Source organism: Protopterus annectens, chromosome 17.part0, assembly GCF_019279795.1.
Source record: "Protopterus annectens isolate FY-2018-M chromosome 17.part0, PAN1.0, whole genome shotgun sequence".
Taxonomy (NCBI): Eukaryota; Metazoa; Chordata; order Ceratodontiformes; family Protopteridae; genus Protopterus; species Protopterus annectens.
In genome coordinates this window covers 621,972,673-621,995,172 of record NC_056751.1, presented here as the reverse complement: position 1 = coordinate 621,995,172, position 22,500 = coordinate 621,972,673, and the positions used below count along the sequence as shown (strand labels likewise).

At 43.2% G+C, this 22,500-nt stretch overlaps 1 protein-coding gene across 1 annotated transcript in view; it reads left to right on the top strand.

Annotated features, from left to right (window-relative positions):
* DEAF1 (DEAF1 transcription factor) overlaps positions 1-22,500 on the top strand; it is a 992,297-nt gene that overhangs the window by 371,212 nt on the left and 598,585 nt on the right. The window contains exon 4 of the mRNA XM_044059223.1: positions 6,951-7,093. Within this exon, the coding sequence (XP_043915158.1) occupies positions 6,951-7,093 (143 nt within the window). The remainder of the gene's footprint in view (positions 1-6,950; positions 7,094-22,500) is intronic.

Sequence of the window (22,500 nt, the reverse complement as noted above, 5' to 3'; positions counted from 1 at the left end):
GACTCGGTCTTAACAGTAAGGAATGAATAAAGGTTTACATCGGATAAAGAAGTTATGTCTTACCATAACATTCCATCTGTGTTGTAGATCTTTATTCATTCATTACTGTTAGGACTTCGACACAGTCAGCTGTCAGCAGTTACCAAGCTCGTGCCAGCCAAAATCTCTCAGCTAAGACCTACCCCCAATGCCCCTCTCATAGTCTTTTCAGATCAAGTTTTCCCACCATTATAGTATAGAAGATATAATAGTGATAGTAGGAGGCTCTGTCTGAGCAGATACCGTATCTAAAAGGAAATTCTGAAGTCTACCAGGAGTCCAGGCATAGAGGAGGAGGGTGGGAAGTAATAAATGACTAAAGATCTACAACAAAGATGGAACGTTATGGTAAGCCATAATTTCTCTCGCTCTCTCTCTCTAATATATCTATATGTATGTGTGTGTGTGTGTGTGTGTGTGTGTGTGTGTGTGTGTGTATATATATATATATATATATATATATATATATATATATATATATATATATATATATATATATATATATATATATATCTATATATATATATATATATATATATATATATATATATATATATATTAATTATACGTATACACAATATGGGTCTACTTTAATCAGAACGCCACTTACCCAACTTTTAAAATGCCGAGACAAAAGCACCAAAAGTCCACGTAAACGACCATTTACATCGCCGACAAAAAACTACAGGTAAATAACCACTTGTCTACCATGGTAAACTTTGCCCCTTTCCCCACTGTAGTCCAGCATCGAATATGGTATATTTAGTTAGGGGAGTGTGGGGGACACAACCCCCCACATGGGTGGGTGTCATGTGATTCAGTTGTTGTGTTATGATGTTCATCGTGCATACAGCTGCAATCATAACAGATGGGTTTTCCTGCCGTCAGGCGGGTCCTCGGTCGGCCGAATTTCAAAGTCTAGGTCCGGCGTCGGTTGTCGTCGCTTCTTCCCTGACATCAGTGCGACAGGGGTATAAAAGAACCAGCCAACGCCATTTTCTTCAGTCTTTCTTGCCGCGGTGCCCGGCAGAAGCAGTTCGCAGTGCCGGCCAGTTCCTGAGATTATGAATATCTGCAACGAAGTCTTCTTGAAAGCTAAGTACCCGTTGAAACTTTTCTTGCCTCAGACCGATGTCAGACAAAGTTAATAATTGTATTTCATGTGGGAAGCAAATACCGCATAAGGATTTTCATTCCTCTGCATTCCTTGCTTAGGCCCAGACCACGGCGTCTCGGCCTGTCTTTTGTGCTACATTCAACAAGCACCATTAAGCGTCGGGGAGTTCGCCCAGCACTTTTGGCAAAAATTTAACATAATGTCGTCGGATACTCAAGACTCCAGTTTTGACTAAAGATGCAAAGATAAGGACCGACACAGGTCCATGGCCTCTACCGACACCACGCCAAAGCCGACTACAGGTGGTCCGGTTCTCAGCGAGGCGCCTCGCAGCCCCTGACTACCGGCGACACTTCATTGGCGGTGTCTTCTGTACCGAGGTTGCAGGCTCTTCGCCCACACCCGACTACAGATACTGAAGCCACTCTTGGCGGTGAAACTCAGAGTTTAGACAGGTCTGCCTCCTCTCAAGGTGTCTTCAGGCCTTCCTCTTCTTTTTCCATCAAGGCTTTCACTAAGTCTAAGACAGCCATGCATTCTAAAAAGCAAACCCCACAGGGCCCTTCTCAAGGCCCCATGCCTAAAAAGCAGATGCTCAAAATGGCTGAGGACTTAATTACTCTTATCAGGGGTTCTCAACCCCCCCGGAAAAAAGGCCCAGAGTGGAGAAAGAATCCCCCTCCTCGGACCAGGCCTCCATTATTTCAGAACATTCTGATGACCAGGAACATTCATACTCCCCTTTTGAAGATTCTGATGCAGAGGAGTCCATTCCTTCTGTCTCCCCCCCTGAGGATCACTCTTTTGGGGAAACCTTGCATACCTTGAGGGAACACTTCCATTGGGAAGGCCAAGAGTACTCAGACTCCAAGAAAAGGCTTAGGGATTTTCTCTTGCTCCCTCAGCACAGGCCTCTGGCTATACCTCCTGTCTTAGATATCCTTGATGATGTATATTCGGAGTCCTGCCTCAACCCAGATTCTTTGCCTCAAGCCTGACAGGTATTACCGGGTTCCTGACTCACACCAATTCCTATACAAAAGCCATGCGGCTGACCCAGAAACTATCTCACAGGGCCCCAAGGGAATTAAGGCCTCCACTGCTAAAAATCCATTACCTTCAGAGAGGGATTCCAGAGCTTTAGAAAGGTGGGGGAAAAAGGTATACACCTCGGCCACCTTATCCATGAGGGCATTAAACTGCCAGTTCCATATGTTGAAGTACCAACAGTTTCTGCTATCACAGTTGAGAAGCAAAATGTCACAACCTGAACAACCAGATTTGAAGGAGTTGCAGGATTGATACATAGTGCTGAGCAAGTAGGTAGACATACCTTGCAATGTGGTTTTGATGCTTTAGAAGCCTCATGTAGAGCTGCTGTTACAGGATCAGTCATACGTAGACATGCTTGGCTTAAAGAGCAAACCTTACCAGATCATGTCAAAGCTAAATTACTGGATGCACCTCTGCAAAAAGATCTATTGTTTGGTGTTAAAGCTGAGGAGGTATTAAAGAAAATGGAGGAAAAGGCAAAATCAATGCAAACAGTGAAAGATTTCCTACAGGTACAACCTCCAAGTTTCAGTAGAAATTGGCCTTCAAAAAATTGGTCCTTTCCAGCCACGGACAGACCCCAAAGAGGTAGATACAGGCACCCGAGGGGTAGAGGGCAATCTCAAGGATCGTTTAGAGGCAGACAATGGCAAGCACCTACCCAAAGAGGTAGTGAGGATAGTTCACAGCCATTCAGAAAGCAGAACCAATGACTTTCCCCTTTGCATGCCAAGCAAGGCTCAAATGGCAGCACCTTTAGGCGGGAAACTGGCACTATTTTCAAAAAATTGGCATGTTGTCACAAAAGACAAATGGATCCTGGACATTATAGACAGAGGCTACAGATTCCACTTCCACACCCTTCCAAAAATGAGAGGCATGCCAAACCTGCCACACAATCAAAGGGCAGAGGCACAAAAACAAATTTCAGATCTCATGGACATGAAAGCTATTCAAGAGGTACCTGCACAAGAACAGGGTCAAGGTTTTTATTCCAGACTATTCCTGGTACCAAGGAAGGGCAAAGATTGGAGACCTATTTTGGACCTATCCATCCTAAACACTTTTTTACTCGTGCCAAAATTCAGGATGCTCACATTACAGCAGCTTCTTCCCATGCTGGGCAAGGAGTCTTGGCTGGTAACATTGGACCTCAAGGAGGCATACCTGCATGCCCCAATCAGACAAGATTGCAGAAGATACCTCAGATTTCTTGCAGGTTCTACACATTATCATTTCTCTGCATTGCCCTTTGGCTTATCTACTGCACCCAGAGTGTTCACGAAATGCCTGGCATCAGTAATTGCCTACTGCAGACTGCAAGGGATACAAATATACCCATATCTGGACGACTGCCTGATCCAAGCGGACAGCAAGCACATACTTCTGAAACATCTGGCTTTTGTAATAAGGTTGTTGAATTCCCTGGGATACACAGTCAACAAAAAGAAATCAAGGCTACTACCATCTCAAACAATAATTTTCCTGGGTGCCAACTTGGATACAAACACCCAGATGGCCTACCTCACGCCAGAGAAACAAGGGCAACTAACTCAATACTTCAGAAAAATGGCAACTTTCACCAGGCTGACTGCAAGGAAACTCCTGCAGGCTCTGGGATTCATGGCATCTTGCATCCTACTAATCCCATGTGCAAAGCTGCATATGAGGAAACTTCAGTGGTACCTGAAAAACCTATGGTCTCAGCACAGCCACAGCTTGGAAACAATAATACCACTAATTCCATGTCTTCAAAAGGAATTTCTGTGGTGGGCTTAAGCATGCCAAAGAAGCACAGGTCTCCCATTCTGCAAGCCTCAAGCAAGTCAAATCATCACAACAGACGCCTCGGACTACGCCTGAGGGGCGCACATGACAAATCGGTGCATTCAGGGCAGATGGTCCCAAAAGGAAAAGCACCTGCACATCAATCAAAAGGAAATGCTAGCAGTAATAAATGCTATTATAGCTTTCAAAGACCTGCTGCAGCCAGGCCAGCTATTAAGAAGGACAGACAACACCACAGTAATGTGGTACATAAACAAACAGGGAGGAACCCATTCATACCCCCTATGCAGACTAGCCATGTCTCTTTGGAACATGGCTCTAGAATTGTAAATCGAGCTTCAAGCACAGTTCCTGCCAGGCAAGGAAAATACGCTGGCAGACAACCTAAGCAAAAATATGACAAATCCACACGAATGGAAGTTGCATCCTCAAGTTAAGATAATTCAAGTATGGGGAAGGCCAGACATAGATCTCTTTGCCTCCCACAGAAATCACCAATTGGCAAAATTCTGCTCAAGGACCTTTCATCCACAGGCCTGGAAAGTGGATGCACTCTCTTTCAGTTGGACAACAATGACAGTTTATGCCTTTCCACCTCTTCCTCTGCTGCCCAAAGTTCTATTAAAAACCAGAGCAGACAGACCACATATGATTCTCATCGCTCCAGACTGGCCAAGGCAACACTGGTACCCACTCCTGAAGAGCCTGACGCATTCCCCACCATGGATCCTGCCTCTAATGCCTCTTCTACTGACTCAGCACAACTTCAAAACTCTTCAAAGCCAGCTGAAAACACTCAATCTAGCCACATGGAAGATTCCTTAAAATCACAACAGACCCTACTCTCCAAGGAGGTACAAGATGTCATTTTGGAGGCCAGAAGACCTTCTACTAGAAAAGCCTACTCCGCCAAATGGAAACGTTTTTGTGCTTGGAATGAGAAAAAGGGCCAGAACCCTGGAATACTGAATTTACCTCAAATATTACAGTACCTAGCTGAGATGCTAAGCAGTGGACTTTCATTCTCTTCCATCAAAATCCATGCCTCAGCCATTTCTGCAGAATACAACACTGATCCTCCTTTATTCTCTCACCCCCTCTTAAGACAGTTCCTCAGAGGGGCTAAGAATATTAAACCCCCAAGGAATCAACCAGTGCCTGCTTGGGATCTCAATTTCATTCTAGAGAAACTGACTTTGCCTCCTTTCGAGCCAGCTGCCTCAACAGAACTACAATATTTGTCCTGGAAAACAGCCTTCCTGCTGGCTATCACCTCAGCTCGCAGAGTTTCTGAACTACAAGCCCTCATGGCGGTGCAACCTTTCATCATTTTCCATCAGGACAGAGTTTCCTTACGAACCAACCCTTCCTTTATGCCAAAGGTAGTATCTAGGGTAGCCTTAAATCAGGCTATCCACTTACCTACCTTTACCCCAATCCTCAAAACAAAGGGAGAGGCTACTACATTCTTTTGGACATTCACAGGCAACTACGTTATTATTTGGACAGAACAAAGCCTTTCAGAAAATCTGAGCAACTCTTTGTGTCCTATGCTACAGAGGCTCAAGGGAAGCCTATTTCCAAACAGACAATCTCAAAATGGATAGCCCACTGCATACGCTTTTGTTACTCTCTTCATGGTAAAACTGTACCTGCAGGCATAAGGTCTCACTCCACTAGGGCCACAGCTACCTCTGCAGCTTTCCTCAGGGGCATTCCTACCAAAGATATTTTGGAAGCTGCCACTTGGAGTTCTGTGCATACTTTCTCCAAGCACTATCACCTGCCTTTATACTCCAAATCTAGAGCAGGTTTTGCCACTGCAGTTTTGCAGGGCATCCTGGCTCCTCCTAGTTCCACCTAGTGCCTACCACCCTTATTTTAGCTTTGAGATTCTACCCATCTGTTATGACTGCAGCTGTATGCACGATGAACATAGTACAGTTTTGTACCTACCATAAATGTAGATGTTCAGTGCTAATACACACAGCAGCAGTCCAAGTTTCCCTCCCTCCTTCCCCTCTGGAACGGGCCTTATGGCTAACACCTCCTCATACAACCTGATTGGGGTATTCTTTTATTGTGTATTTGCTTGAAACTACTGTTTTTTGATTATACTGCATTGCATTATTGCATAGATTTATGTATTGCCTTCCTTCTGGGGGCACCTGACATCTGGGGCAAGAAAAACTGAAGAAAATGGCGTTGGCTGGTTCTTTTATACCCCTGTCGCACTGACGGCAGGGAAGCAACGACAACCGACGCCGGACCTAGACTTTGGAATTCGGCTGACCGAGGACCCGCCTGACGGCAGGAAAACCCATCTGTTATGACTGCAGCTGTATTAGCACTCGAACATCTACATTTATGGTAGGTACAAAACTGTACTTTGTGGTGCGGCCATATAGTTACTTACCTGTAGTTTTTTTGTCAGTGATGCAAGTGTTCATTTAAGTAGATTTTCGGTGCTTTCATCTTGGCGTTTTAAAAGTTGGGTAAGTGGCATTTCAATTATCTAAAGTAGACCCACATATATACATATACATATTTATATATGTGTGTGCATGAGTCACTATATATACACATACACAGTCACATACATATACATACATGTATGTGTGTGAAACAGTCAGCTTATTCTCAGAGTACTTTTTCACACTTAGCAGTGACAATATATTTATTTTATATTACTGTTTGTACAATTTCACAGATTTACTAGTTTGAGTGAGGATGGTAGGAAGTGTTTTTTTGCTAGAGATGGGACTGGTTTAATTTTTAACATGTAAAGAGCAAATATTATCCCCAGATCATTCTTTCATATAGGCAGTTATCAGACTTGTGCTCTCTGTACTGTGAGGAAAATGGGAGAGTTATAATTAGGAAAACTTATTTTTATGATTAACTTTATCATGAGATTGATCTTTTTACTGTCTTCTCTTATTTGTATGTAAAGGCCAACAGTTATCTTCAACCCCATTGAGTCCTAGCCCTGAAAAGGATGGAATGAAATACAACTGGGACCCTTCTGTGTATGAGAATGAATTACCAGTGAGGTGCCGAAATACCAGTGGGCTGTTATATAAAAACAGGCTTGGCGTAAGAAGATCCTTCTGAGATGAATGTTGCAGAACTGACATGCGTTGTACATCCAAGTGTCATTATGCAAGACGACAAGTAATGAATTATCTGCAAGTTATATTTCTGCATGGTTCAGAAGAATGCCTTCCGATGAGAGTGCATGCAGGTGTTTTATCTAGATGATATGCAGTAATTTGTATTTAAATGAATACTAACCATATTTCTTAAATTAGAACTACAGATAAAAAAAATGTGAGCTGCAAAGCACCAGACGGCAAGCTAAGAAGCTGCATTTGAAAAATTTCCTTTTGCAAGATGGTTTCAGTGTTGAGGAGAGAAACATGGGTCATAAGTAAATTATGTTTATTGCTTAGCATTACTTTGAAGTATCATAGTATTACTTTGCAATACTTAAACCAACAAGTTTATGATGCCTCCAGGGGCAGCCTTATGCACAGACAAATTAGGCAACTGCCTAGGGCACAATTGCTGTGTTTGTAGGCTCACTGTTTCCCTGTTTATTTTTTAGAATAATGATGTTTTTCATGTTTCACTGGTGCAGTCATTACATTTGGGTTATCTGCTTGCAGTAGCCCTCAGTCTGCCTGATTAACAAAGTCTTGGGTCCTACGTCGGTTGCTGTCTCTTCCGTGACGTCAGGTCGTCAGGGGTATAAAACATGCAGTCGACGTAATTACATCAGTCTTTCTTGCCCTGCAGTGCCTGAAGCAAAAGCGGTTCGCAAGTGCCGGTCAGCCGACTCCTGAAATTTTCGTTTTCGAGTTTCAGAACCAAAGTCTTCAACTAAAAGCTAAGTACCCCGTTGGGGAAACTTTTTCTTGCTCTAATCCGATATCAGTAAAAGTAAATAATTGCATTTCTTGTGGAAAGCAAATACCTCATAAAGATTTTCATTCGTACTGTATTCCTTGCCTAGGCCCTGACCACGACGTACCTCGCTGTCGGTTTTGTGCCTTATTTAAACCACGAACTATCCATCGTCAGTATATTTGCGTTTCTAAATATTTTGCTGCTCAGTTCAGTTATCCTGATAATGTCTTCGGTAAGCCATTCGACTACCAACATTCTGAAAAAACACAAAGATAAAGACAGAGACAGGCTGCCCAGTTCACTGGTACTCAGTGAGGCGCTTTCGCAGCCTCTGATGCTCGCTATTTCATATTCGCAGGCCTCTACTGAGACCCATTCTGAGTCCGGTGTGCCGCAAGATGCTTCAACTGTAGAACCTGCGGATGTCTCTACCTTGGATGGGTCCGGAGCAGCTGTGCAGGCACCGGCTTCTGAGGGTGTATTCAGGCCTACTGACTTGCAAGTTAAACCGACGCCGTCTTCTTCTTCAAGACCTAAAACTCGAACCATGCCTAGAAAACTGATGCCCAGACCACATGGTCAGGCCTCTATGCCTAAAAAACGAATGATAAGAATGACTGAAGATCTTATTACTTTAATCAGGGGAAGCCAACCCCCCCCCCCCTAAAAGAACTAGGACTGAGTTTGCTTATGATACTTCTAACCAGGATTCTGAAATTTCTGTTTCCTCTGATGACCAGGATTTACCCTTATCTACCTATGAGGATTCTGATTGCACCATGTAATGACTGCAGCAGTGAAACACGAAGAACATAGTACAGTAGTGTACACTAACATAAATATAAATGTTAGAGTGTATTCACTGTTGCAGTCCTGGTTACCCTCCCTCCAGCCCCCTGATTTTTTTTGGCTATACCTCTTCTCTTCTTTTCAATGCTTAAACGCTTTTTGGTGTATTTGCTTTTTTGTTTGAGGTATAACCTTGTATATTTATAGATTGAATTGCTTCCCATTAGGGGGACACCTGACAACTGAGGCAAGAAAAAAACTGATGTAATGACGTCTGCTGCATGTTTTATACCCCTGACAACCTGACATTATGGAAGAAGAGACAGCAACTGACGTAGGACCCAAGATTTTGTTAATCAGGCCGAATGAGGGCTACTGCAAGCAGATAACCCAAATGTAATGACTGCAACAGTGAATACACTCTAACATCTACATTTATGGTAAGTGTATACAGCTGTACTTTTCTTTACCTTAAAAAAATAAAGCGCCAAGGGGAAAGAAAAATGCACCCATGGAGCAGTGAATGCTCCTTGGTGGTGGTGCTGCAGTTAACTATTTCACATTACCTTAAATGTTGTCAGGTCATAGGATTGCAGACCTTGCAGCTGTCAAATGTAGGGAAGAAGGTGCCTGAATAAGTTTGTTCTTTTCTTGTTGACTACAAGTTGCAGTATTTAAACATTGGGGGACAGAAGCACTGCAAGGACATTCTGAGAAAGAAAGTGGTGTAGTGCTGGATGCGGTCAGACTGATCAGATATGTTTGACAGTGCTTAGTTTCTGTAGACAGTTGAGATAAAAGGAGTGGTGTGGTAAGAGAAGTGTCACTGCTGTTCAGTGATTCTGGTAGTGATCAACCAGATAGTTTTGGAATATTCTTCTGACTTTGTTGATTTGTGTGGAGCAACTTGGGGTGGAATACTTAAGTGTGGCAAATTGTTTATGTAGACTGTGGAGACATACCTGTCAGTCACTTAGCAAGAAATCTGGAAAAAGCAAAAAGTAATGGAACAAAGGCCCCAAAATAGGGACAACCTTTAAGTATTACTCTTACAAACCTAGAAAGTTGCCGAAGTAAAAGGTGTACTAGCATGCATTTTTTGAAGGATATGAAGCCTGAAATTCAAATGTATGTCATTATTTAGTGACTCCAATACTCTGTAATTTGACAGAAAACCACAAATTATATGAGGTAAAAATTTGGACATTCTGCAAAAATGTGGACAGTTGAGAAGTAAAGCAATGTACAGAAACCCAATAACAAGCCAAGAATTAATCCACGACCTTGAAGAATGGAACCGGAGCTTAATTAAAGTCCAAAAAGGTGTAGTTTTAATTCAGAAATATTCCAATACTAAGAGTCACAGAAAAAAATCGCATGGCGATTACGGCTGGCCAGGCAATCCTGAGCTTTATCAAGTAAAAACAAGTTGCAGTGTGTTGTCACGCCTATTAAATACCTTGGCAATTATACAAATTGATTAATAAAATCTGGTGTTGAAGTGCCCTGATAATTTAAAGCTATATGTTAAGAACTAGTTATCATTACAACAATTCAAAAAAATAATAAAATGTTTGCAAAATCATGTACACATATAATAAATGAAATAACAATAAAAAACATTTAAAATACCAATGCCTAGGTTTCTAAGAATACAGATTTGAAGTCTCATTGGGGTTAAAGAAAAGATGTTTAAAAAATGTTTGGACTAATAATAAATTAATAGAAAATATTCAATGTTAAGTTGTCTATCTCGCCTTCATTCTTGCTGGATGGGTTCGGAGCCGACCCCTCGGCCCGGGACTCGGCCACTCTAAAAGCTTCCCGAGAGTTGGTTCCACCGACTCGAGTGGCCCCCTTATATCCCACAATGCTAGGCGCAGAGTTACCTCAGATCTCGATTTGTCAGCTACAGCTCGAGAGGTTGGTTGTTTCACGGTTCCTGGTGAGTACTATTTTTCTGGTAAAAATTAGTCTTTTAAACCCCTTTAAGTTAATATTCTTACTCTAGTTAGTGTAGGTTGATAACCTTTATCCCTACCCTAAATATTCCGTATTCGCTCTTTCCCAAGAACCTTTGGTTCTTCCATTTGGGCCTTTAGGCCTTCCCTTCCTAGTGAAGTGGAGGTGTGTGTGTTTTTGTAGTTATTCTAGTTTTATTGTAGTTCTTAAATACTAGTATTACTACTAATTTTATTGTGTTTTCCTGACAGTGGTATAACTTGTGTGTTTTGTGTGCGTGTTTGTGTACACCTGTCAGTCAAAAATGTCTAAAGATAGCTAGTGTTGTCTCTCGATTCAAGAAGGGGTATGATGCGTGCTGTCAGAAAAATGTCTCTTGGACAGACGCCTACACTTCTTGTGTCTATGTCTGGGGCCGCTTTGCACCTGTGCAGGACTCCTGTGCTGTGTGCCATGGCTTCAGCCCCAGGGTCCTCTGCAGGAAAGAAAAAATAAATTAATTCTTAGAGGCTTACTGAAGCCAGAGGATTCCCTGTCTGTTTCCAACAGGAAAGCCCTCTAAGGCATCGAGGTCTCGGCCCGCGGCTGCAGCCGAGACCTCAGGTTGCTCAACTCTTTGCTCTTTTCTGCCGGCTCAAGCAGGCCGATAAGTCCCAGTCCACAGTTTCACCTTGGCTCCCTGGGCTGACCAACTGAGCCGAGGAGTTATTGAGGGCCCCGATTGTCGGCTCCCGGACCAGACCTTCGGGAGCCGACAACTAGGAAGAGGTCCAGGTCACCATCTCTTGGCTCCCGCTCATTCGGCTCCAGGATCTCCCCTGCTGTCTGAACGGAGCCAAAGGTCCACCTCTAGGTCATCGAGGTTGTCGGATCATGACCTCTCAGAGGGTAGTGAAGGTCGACTACTTAAGTCCGAGGCAGACCAGCCCAGATGCTTCAGGGAGCCCGACTCATCAGTCGATGCCTGCCCCGTCCATCAACAACATTTTCCTCCTTCGACTCTTTTGAGTTGGGCAGAGCCGGGTCGCTGGTCAGGAACACGAGGATCTGTGGTTACATCGAGCCGATACAATTTATCTCCTTGGCTCCATTAAAGAGTCGGCTCCGTTTCTTCTTTGGAGGAATCTCAAGGCGCCTGACTTCCTAAATGGCTCCGAGAATGGGTGAGTAACATCGGGCCCTTGTCCGACCCCACCTACTCCCTCCTCGGGGCTTCGGGCGCTGGGAGTTCGGCTCCGACATCGACCTCGGAGCCATCACTGTCGGTGCCGAGGGGTTCTTAGCTCCTCGGAGCGTGGGACCTCTGGCTCTGGCTCCAGGGGTGCATTCGAGGTCATGCAGAGTGTTAGGAGCCTGAAATACTACCCACAGTCGGCTCCACCGTCCCCTTTCCTATGCTGCCTCAGGGTAAGAATGACCTCACTCCCTCATCCCGGACTGCAGAGAGCCAGCTCCTCAGGAGCCCCTGTGGGATTTTATCCTCTTCCCAGGCCTCCTGATTGGCAGAAGAGCCCCCCGGAAGAGGAAGTGTAAGAGGAAACACATTGACCTCACCTGAGTCCATCACGCCAGACACAGATTTGATGATTCTGAGGGTTCCCCCGTTCCCTTCACTGAAGATGTCTCATTTGCAGACATTCTGAGATCCTGAAACAGAGGGGAAATTGAGCCCTCAACCCCTTCTGAGAGGACGACCTGTGTATCTTGAGGCGCTTTGGCTCTGAGCCCTTCCACCTCCTGGGTGTCCCCTCCTCTCGACCCCCTCATGCAGGTGGTTGCTAAGAGAGCATGGAGGGCTCCTGATTCAGTGGACCCCTAACTCCCCAGGAGACCCTCTAAGTTCATCACAGCTCCAGCAGACAAGCAATTTTTAACAAAAGGAGTTTCTGTAGGATGCTATGGTGGTAGCTGCCACAAAGAAGGAACTGGCTGATCCCTTCAGTACCTGTCCATCCACCTAACAAGGAATCTAGGGTCCATGGATAGGTGTCGTGGGAAGCGAGATGTTCTCCTCAGCTGACATTTACCATGCGTTAGCTGAACTACCTGTACAGCTACTTTCCCACCTCGGGCTCTTCAAAGGGACTTGATCAAAGAAGTGAGTGAAATGTTAAAAAAGGATCCTACAGCCTGCGGGTTTCCAAGACAAGATGAACACGCATAGCTGGCTACCCTAATTCCATATCCAACTCCTCCATGCCTCCTTTCTTACTGGCTGATGGAGCGAGCAGCAGAGCCGCAGGGACAGGTGTGTGGCCTTCACGTAGGGCACGCCTGGGATGCTATGCAATTTTATGGACCCTTTCAAGACGTCTTTCACGCATCCCCTTTTGATGGATCATCTCTCTTTGGTCCTCAAGTGAAGAAACCCCTGACTAGGTGCGAGACTGATGGCAAGACCCTTTCTGCCGTCGGAGTCCGGCGCTTTTTCGACTCCTCCAGGCCCCTTACCCCAAAGGCCAGAAGGGTGGAAAGATGTAAGGTTCCAGTAAACAATCTCAAGGGACTTAAGCCTGACGCCTTTTGAGAGTCGCTTTTCCTACCAAAGGCAGAGGTGGGAATAACAATGGTAGACGATAAGCCCTAGGGGCAGGGGGTCCAAGAGAACCAGGGCAATCGGAAGCCTTCCACTGGACAAGCCTTTTCAGCATCCCTGAGATTATTTGCCCGACTGCCCTTCGGAGGCAGTCGGGGAAGATTGTCACTGTACCCAGAAGCCTGGCTATCCCTGACTCAAGACAAATGGGTACAGTCCATCATTTCCGGCTATTCTATCCCCTTTCTTCGCTTTCCAAATCAGTCAAAAAATCCCTTCCAGATGTTCCACCTGGGCTCAAAGGGATCTAGCAGCTTTGGAATTTCTAAAACTGCTTGCAAAAAGAGCAATTCAGCTAGTGCCAGCAGACCGACAAGGGATCCGGAATCTACTCAAGGTTCTTTTTTAGTTCCAAAGAAAACAGGGACTGGAGACAGATATTGATCTCAGTGTCTTGGAACAAATCAGTCAAGAAAAACAAGATTTGAGGATGGTCACGCTTGCAATCCATCCTTCCCCCTTTTGGGCAAAGGAAACTGGATGTGCTCTCTATAGACCTTCGGATGCATTGCTATCACATAAAATGAACAGACGCCTTCCAGAAGATTCCCATCCGCTCAGGCTGGGAACCAGTCATTTTCAGTTCAGGGCCCTGCCCTTTGGTCTCACCTACTGCCCCGGGTGTTTTACCAAATGCATGGCAGTGGTAGCTACCTCACCTGAGAGCCGACAAGGATTCCAGGTGTTTCCATATTTGGACCGACTGGCTCCTCACAGCTCCCACCAAGCATCTCCTTCTGATGGCCAGAGATTATACTTTTCAAGGCTTGTCCAAAAACTGGGTATTTCAATAAATTCGCGAAAAGTCTGTTTTGTCACCTTTGTCGTACTATTACCTATATGCATAGGCGCAAAATCTAGATACTATAAACATGTCTGCAAGGCTAACACACCAAAGGATATCAGACATTCACAAATTGGTATCAACTCCTTCTCAACAACAAACAGAATCAAAGCCAGGTTGCCCCAGTTCTAAAGGTGTTGGGAATCATGGCAGCGGCCATACCTCTCCTTCCATTAGCCAGATACCACATCTCGCGGATCCTTCGAGGAAGTGGGATGCTTTTACTCAATGGTCACATTGTCAGGAACTTCCAATGTCTCACACCATTGTGATCACGCGAGGTGTGCAAAAAAAGCATCTCATGTGGTGGATGTCTTCCCCAGCTCCTGTCGGGAAGACCCTTTGTTCCACCTCCTCCGTTGCTACACTGACAACGGATGCCTCCCCTGATCGGGTGGGGGCATTACTCAGGAGCAGGACAGTCCAGGGCACATGGCAACCAAACGAATGCCACTCTTGCACATAAATGTTCTTGGAGATGAGAGCAGTGCTTTTAGGCGTTGCCAAGCCCTTCAAGACTCTCTTCCCTTAGGGAACAATTACCATCCAGACAGACAATATGTCTGTAGTGTGGTACATCAACAAACACAGGTAGGAACCAGATCATACATACCTGTGTCGAGAAGCACTCAAGACTGTGGGCAATGGATGATTTCTTCTCAAGCGTCTGATAAACGACATCCCGGAAGTCCAATCACATTAAGTGGACAAGTTGAGCAGAGCTATTCTCATGTGCCTCAACGAAAGTGGTCTCTGAAAGACTCCTTGTAGTGAGAGAAATTTTTCTCAAGTGGGGTCAGCCTTGCTGCGATCTTTTGCTACTCCCCAAAACAGCAAGTGCAGAGAATATTTCACTCTATTCCCTTTACACCAGGCCAACCCAGCAGAGACGCCTCTAGTCCAAGCTTTGGCCCAGGGACTTCTGTATGCATTCCTCCTTTCCACTGATCTCTCAAGTAATTCAGAAAGCTATAAGCTCAGGAAGGCATCCTTGATCCTCATTGCTCCTTACTGGCCTCGACAAGTGTGGTTCCCCTTTCTACATCAAGTTTTTTTCTCTTGGAGGCGACCGTGGAATCTTGGACCTAGTTCCAGATCTTTTGATCCATCAATCGGGTCAGTTTCATAAGCTCCCTCCCCTCTTCTGAACCTCACTGCTTGGTTCCTCCAGTTCCAAACCCAGCTGAGGCTTCCTCAATTGTATCTCACTCTTGTCAAGAGATATATTGATAGCTTCCCTATAAATCTTCCACTTTCAGAAGAGATTTATTTGGAGTAAGTCAGGAAACGCTTCTCATATTGGGGCACAAAGGAAAGGACATAAGATCCTTCACCGCTTCCATCCAACTAGTCCTTGATTTTCTAGCTGAACTCTCTTTCCATGCAGGTTCATCTCCATCTACACTTAAGGTTCAACTCATGGCAGCTATTTCTAACTTTTATGTGGGTATTTGAATCTGCCCCTAATGTCCCACAAACTTTGTAGCCTTTTGAAAGGAGTTTTTCTTCTCAGACCTCCTATAAGAAATCCTCTCTCCTTGGGACCTAAATTTAGTTCTCAGCTTCTTTGATTCTTTCCCCTTTCGAACCTTGCAGCTTCCTGTTCCTTGAAATTATCATGGAAAACTCTCTTTCTGGTAGCTTCAGCCCACATCAGCTAGAAGAGTTTCAGAGCTTCAAGCACTCAGTTGTCGCCCTCTTATCTTTTGTTTCACTATAAGGACAGAGTATCCTTTTACGGAACTAACCCGTCCTTTTTGCCTAAGGTGGTCTCACAAGACATCAAATCTAAACCAAAGCATTGACCTCCCTGTCTTTTCCAGAGTATTCCAATAGGTCTGAACAAAAATTACACTGCCTGGATGTTCATCAGTCAATTGAGGTACTACTTGGATAGAACAAAACAATTCAGAAAATCCTTGATCAGCTGTTTGTCTCCTATCTGGGAAAGCTAAGAAAGGGACTTTCTCAGTTTCAAAGGTATCTTTATCCAGATGGCTAACATCTTTGATTTCCCTGGTATATGAGATTAGGCAACAAAATTGCCTTAATAAACCTAAAGCCCATCTCTACCAGAGCTTCTTGGCTGCTTCTTTAGCCTTCCAAGACAGACTGCCTATTGACACCATTTGTGCAGCGGCTACTCTGGGCTACTCCTCACACTTTTATTTCTCATTATAAGTTGGATTTAGCTTCTAGGCATAGAGCTAACTTTGGTTCCACTGTTCTCAGGAGTCTGTTCCGTTAGGGCCACCCGGGACAAGCAGTGCTAGGGACGCGGTCCCATCCAGCAGAATGAAGAGATAGACAACTTAACATATAGAAGTTATGTTCTTACCACTAACGCCTCCATGTTAGTTGTCTTCTCAAGCTCTTCTTTCTTGCGCCCCACCCTCCTTCCCTGGCCTGGACAGACCTATAGAGGAGTTGTGATTGTGACCTCTCTTTCTCACCACCTCTTTTCTTGAACATAATGCTATTTTGCATATTTCCTAGTTCAGTGATGTAAGTGGCCACCCTTCTTTCTTCCTGTTGTTAGAGGTGGACTTTGTTTTACAGTTATACTGTTACTATTATAAGCTGGGGGTTAGCTTACAAACTGAGATCTGGAGGTAACTCTGCAGCCTAGCATTGTGTGGGATATATGGGGAGCCTCGTACGGTGGAACCAACTCTCGGAAGCTTTTAGAGGAAATGTTTAGTAGGAGCCAGGTCGGCGTCGAACCCATCCAGCAAGAAGAAGGCGAGAAGAAGACAACTAACATGGAACGTTATGGTAAGAACATAACTTCTATTTTCACACTGTTAAAAGGTGTAGTTGGATGTGCATTAAATATTTTTAATGCACTCCTACATAAAATTCCAGTATTGAATTTGTTCTGTTAGTTGGTGCTTTGAAGCCGTGAATGTTAAATAATTTGGTGTGCTGTGTAGAGACGTGGTTGTGTGGAAGTGGGTCTGCACATCAAAAATTATAACCTAGCCACTCCTGAGGCTTGGAGGGACCGGTTTAATGCAGATCAACCCATTCAGACCTGGTGGCTACCCTGCGTACAGTCTTAACTGCCATAATAATTCACGGTAGCCCAAGGTGGATTCCCAGTCACCTCTCACCCTCTTTGCATCTGGTTCCAACTTGTTTCCAAGACTAGGGAACTGGATTTTAGGTTCTGGGCAGAGAGGTGAATAGTTTGTGTAGAAGGCATTGGTTTCCTTCTTCTTGGTCCACATCATAAAGATGTTCATAGAATTCCGCTTTCTTAATTCCCTCTCTATGTTTTGCCCACGTAGAAACTTCTCTTTGACAGTTGGTGCACATATCCCAAGTATACCACCCCTCTGGTGGCACAAATTATGTAAAATCCCAGCTAGGGTGTATCTTATAGTTTCTGGATGGGAGGTAGGGTGCTATCTCTTTGGATATAGCATGACACTAAAATGAGTGCCAAGCATTTGAATAATGCCCAGCCTTAGGTTGTTTTACAACTTATCTTGTTTCTTGATTTCTTTCAAATATTTCCTTTTAAATTGGCACCTCTTTACTTAACAAAAACTAGGTTTTAGATGGTATGTAATCAACTTTAATTCCTCAAAGAGGGTTAGAACTGGCCAATGTGATGTAAAAATGCAGTTTCTTCCAATTCATAGGAATTTGATGAGTATGTGTGTGCAAAACTGTTGATGTGAACAGCATCTTGGTTTTGTGTGTTTTTGGGCACTAATTCAAATCCCCCCCCCTAATATTGGTTTATAAAGGGGAGTAATAGATTGCAGATTTTACCTCTATGCTGCTACAGGGGTTGAAAAATAATTCCAAGGGGTAACCTCTCTCCAAAAAAAGGCTTTTCAAAAATTCCACCTCAGATTCAAAATCTTCCTGCTTCTTCCTGATTCTACTTGCTCTAATGAGCTGCCCCTTAATAATCCCCCTCTTTTGATATGGTGGGTGGGCACTTTCGAAGTGTAGAGAAAGGTTGGAGAATGTGGCCTTAATGATGCAGCTTGGAATGGAAGGTTTTTGGATTTATAGTCCCTTGTAGAGGAAGTAATGTCTAGATAATGAAGCTCCGTGTTGATCCACTGTATGTATGAACTGTAAGAAGTTAGGTAGGTTGAATTGATGTAAGTGAAAGAGATTAGGATAGGTTCTCCTCCTAGAGCCAGACCATAAAATACAGATGTCATCCAAATAAGCGTCTGTAAAAAAGAATGTGATCTTCCCATGGAGGTATCAAAACGAATGTGTGTTCCCACATGTGCAATACTACATTTGCATAAAAAGATGCACAAGATGCCCCCATGGCTACACCCTTGCGTTGCCAGTACAATTCGCCATTGAAAACGATGAAGTTGTTGGACAAAACCATTTCCATCATCTCGGTAAGCAAATTGGACATTTTGTTGCTGAGAGTGGTGTTCTGGCCGAGAAATTGTGCAAACCATTCCAAACCTTCTTGGTGAATACTTAAGTGTGGCAAATTGTTTATGTAGACTGTGGAGACATACCTGTCAGTCACTTAGCAAGAAATCTGGAAAAAGCAAAAAATAATGGAACAAAGCCCCCAAAATAGGGACAACCTTTAAGTATTACTCTTACAAACCTAGAAAGTTGCCGAAGTAAAAGGTGTACTAGCATGCATTTTTTGAAGGATATGAAGCCTGAAATTCAAATGTATGTCATTATTTAGTGACTCCAATACTCTGTAATTTGACAGAAAACCACAAATTATATGAGGTAAAAATTTGGACATTCTGCAAAAATGTGGACAGTTGAGAAGTATGTGTGGAGGTGAAATAATATTGCACAACCGTCAGATGTATTTGCTGTAACTGCTGAGTGGAGTTGGGTTGGGTTGGCTGGATGAAAGTAACCCTCTTGGCATTTGCGTATTTTAAATGGTCACTGTCAGGCTTAACAGGACTAGTATGCATTTGTGGAAGTAAGATAGACTACTTAACAGGACTGTGGGGAAAAATGACTAGCTGCCTTTGCTTATTTTGGTTTTGCAGAACAAATATGATTATGTGAAGCAAAGTGCAGTAATTTAATGTGCGGCAACTGTTTGGAACAAAGCTGAAATACATTGCATAGTCATCCTGTCTTATGATCAGACATCTGAATTGCAAATACAAGTGGTTATAACTGCTTGGTGAGGGCTGTCTGTATAAAAACACCTGACTCTGTTGTCACTTGCTCAGTTTGTCAAATCTCAAAAAAAACACCAAGGTTGTGTAAGTAGATTTTGGCATGGGCTTAGTAATCACCTCTGTTGTGAACCCTGCCTAGTTTAAAAACCAACCTTGCTCATAGATGTAGATAGAAGGTTTCTGTAACTCTTGGGGGGGGGGCACACTGGGATGATGTCATTGTTTAACATTCCTTCCAGACCTCAACAGTCATTATATCTTGTGTTGGGCTGGGGAGGGTGTGATCATTATTTCTTTAACTTTCCTCATAAACCTCGGTGCACAGAGGATCACTATAGTGTGTATAGGAGCAGTGTACTGCCTCTAGAAGTAACAAGTTGGAAATAATATTGTAATCATGGTTTCCATTTTCCTCAGTCAAGCAACTGATGCGCATATACAGGCAGCTATTTTTTGGGGGAAAGTAAATAAGCATGTTGTTTGTATGTATATCTCTGAAAACAAATATGTTGTGTTCTGTTTGATTTTTCAGTTTTCTCCCATTCTGACATCAAAAGCGTATACAGAAAGGTGGCTGTCTTTTGGGGGTAGTGGATGAGGAGGCATAAATTTGACAGCAACAACTTAAAGTATGACTGTGGGCATTTTTGTGTATTCCCTCTATGGTGTTAAATTGGATAAAATAAAGACAAAGGACTACTCATTTTGAGGTGGGTGATAAGGGGGAAGGTAGTATTCCCATTTGCGATATACATATCCTCAAAGTATTTGTCTTCATTTTATTGTTAAATGGTGTTTGGTCAGTTATGAGCATTTAGAATGTGGATACAAGTGATTTCTTCCCCAAGACCCATGGTTTAATGCGGTCTCCACTACAAGTATTATAGTATAGAACTTTGAAACAACTTATTCCTTCTCCCAGACCCCTGGCTTAATACTGGTCTTTCTACTGCAGGTATTATAGTATAATCTTGGTTAGGATGTGCTGAAAGATGCAGGAAAAATGAAGTTGAATAGTAAGATTAAATTTCTTTCTTCCATGTTGTTTTTTCAGGCAGTAAAAAGAACTCTAAATATACCTCAGAGCCTCTAGAACAGCCGTGGCTTCTGGGGGCCTTCTGGCTGCCAGACCCCTGGCTTAGTGCAGTTTTTTCCTCCACAGAGTGCAGTCTTGCTGACATCATGTTGAGTGAATAAATAACTGCAGGGAAAAACTGAAGAGCAAAACAAACTGTAAGAAAGTAGGGAGAAAACTAACATTAGTGTGAGTAGGCCAGGATGGGTTTAGTGACTTGCTGGGGGGGACATTGGAGCCTGTTGCCTAGGGTGCCTGTTCACCTAAGGCTGTCCATGAATGCCTAATAGCTGTACATCAGATTAAATTATGTAACTTTGCAACTTTGAATTTTCAGAAACTTCAAATAATTTGAAATGCTTGTATAGAGTACAATTTGGTGTGTATTAGTGTTTTAAAATGTTCAGAGAAAATTGGGGTCCTGTTAAGATCTGGAAAGGAATAAGATTAGATTTTGTCAGTCTAGTATCTCGGATTTATGATGCTTCACAACATGCCATTTGCAGATCACATTCAGCATAAGCTGTCACAATTGTACCACCAGCTTGGAATGCTTTTTGTTTAAAGCGTCTTTCTGCAAAAGTCAGGACTCCAGAAATAGTGAAGTAAGTACCAAAATTGTTATTTGAGAATGTGGCACTTAGTGTCACATATAGTCCTCTAATCTAACTGGCTATAGCCTACACCAGGACATTTCTCCTACCTGTTATGGACTGGACCTTGGGCCAAATAAATTGATTTTATCTTGCCTTTAGCCTTATCTTTTTCCAGTCTGTTCCACTGTATAATAGTTATCTTTTCATCTGTTTGTAAATCTGGTGTTGCTTTAAGAAGTTATATTTGTATATACACAGCCTGGAAGATTATTGCCTTTGCCTCTCTGAATTTTTTTGTTTGTGGTGTTGAAGGCAGTTTTGCCCTTTGCTTGAATCTCATGGCCTTCTTGACTCCTGTCAGTTTTGGTTTCAGAACCTGTCCTAGCACTGAGACCACCCACATAATGAGTTTGAATGACTTCATGGTGGTGGCAGTTGGGTGTCTGTCTTGATCTTATTTTATTTTTTATTTATCCTTTGTTGACCCTGTTAGTCCTTCTTGGTTAGTGGCTTCTTTCCAGTGGAGATCCAAGGTGATATTTCTACTACCAGGGGAAATTTGGCCAGGGCATTTGGAGCCTGCCCTTTCTGTTCGGAGAAGTGAAAAACTGTGGAGCTGCTAGATGGCACTGGAGGGCTGCTACTGCAGTTCTGGGAATTCCACGATGGAGGAGAGTGCAGCAGAGATGGAGAAGAGCAAGTGAAGAAGATGAAATAATTGTTAAAAATTTGGAAATTGGAGAATCAAAGACACTGTGGTAGATTTCATGAACCAAGAAGAGCCAGTGGATGGAAAAGAAGGACAATGGAATGGCATGGTGGAAAGATGATTTCAGGAGGAAGAAATTGAAAGATTGGAAGTGCAAGCAACAGCTAGTGAAAACAATGGAGGTATTCTTGGCTGGTGGAGTAGCCAGTTTTAAGTGTTTACCTCTGCAACAGGGTTTTGATTATGGATAGTACTATTGCCTTATTAGAATTTGATATTAAAGGCATAATTCATTTGGGAGTTGAAATGTTTTGTGAAGTGACATTTGAAAGTTGCAGTTTGCTGGAAAATGTATGAAAGACTGAAAAATTCCTTTAGCACCACAGAAAGACTATTTCAGAGCTTGGGACTACAACTAAAAAAATAAACCAAATGGGTAGTTTTATGACTTGTATGGATGAGTGCAAGTTAAAACTGTTTTTTTCTTTCACTGTGTATTAAAGTACATGAAGCTGAAAAAAATGTGACAAATGTGTGGACTGTGGGGTTTAGAAGAGTGGGTAACAATGGATGTTAAGGTTGAGAAAATTCAACATATTTCAAATAGTAAGAGAAGACTGTGGCCAACCTAAACCATGTTATTTATGTGGGGATGAAAATGATTTTGTACAAAGCTGTAACAAATGAAGGTGTGGCCTGTGGGGGGGGGAGGAGAGCGCAAAAAAAACCCCAAAAAACTACAAGCCCATTTTAGAAAATGTAAAGAATTTGGATACTTCTGATGTGACTGTCCTGTATTACAAAGGAAAGAGGAGATTAAGAGGAAACCTCTGAAGAAAGACAAAGTAGAAAATATTAGTACAAAAGATGCTGAAA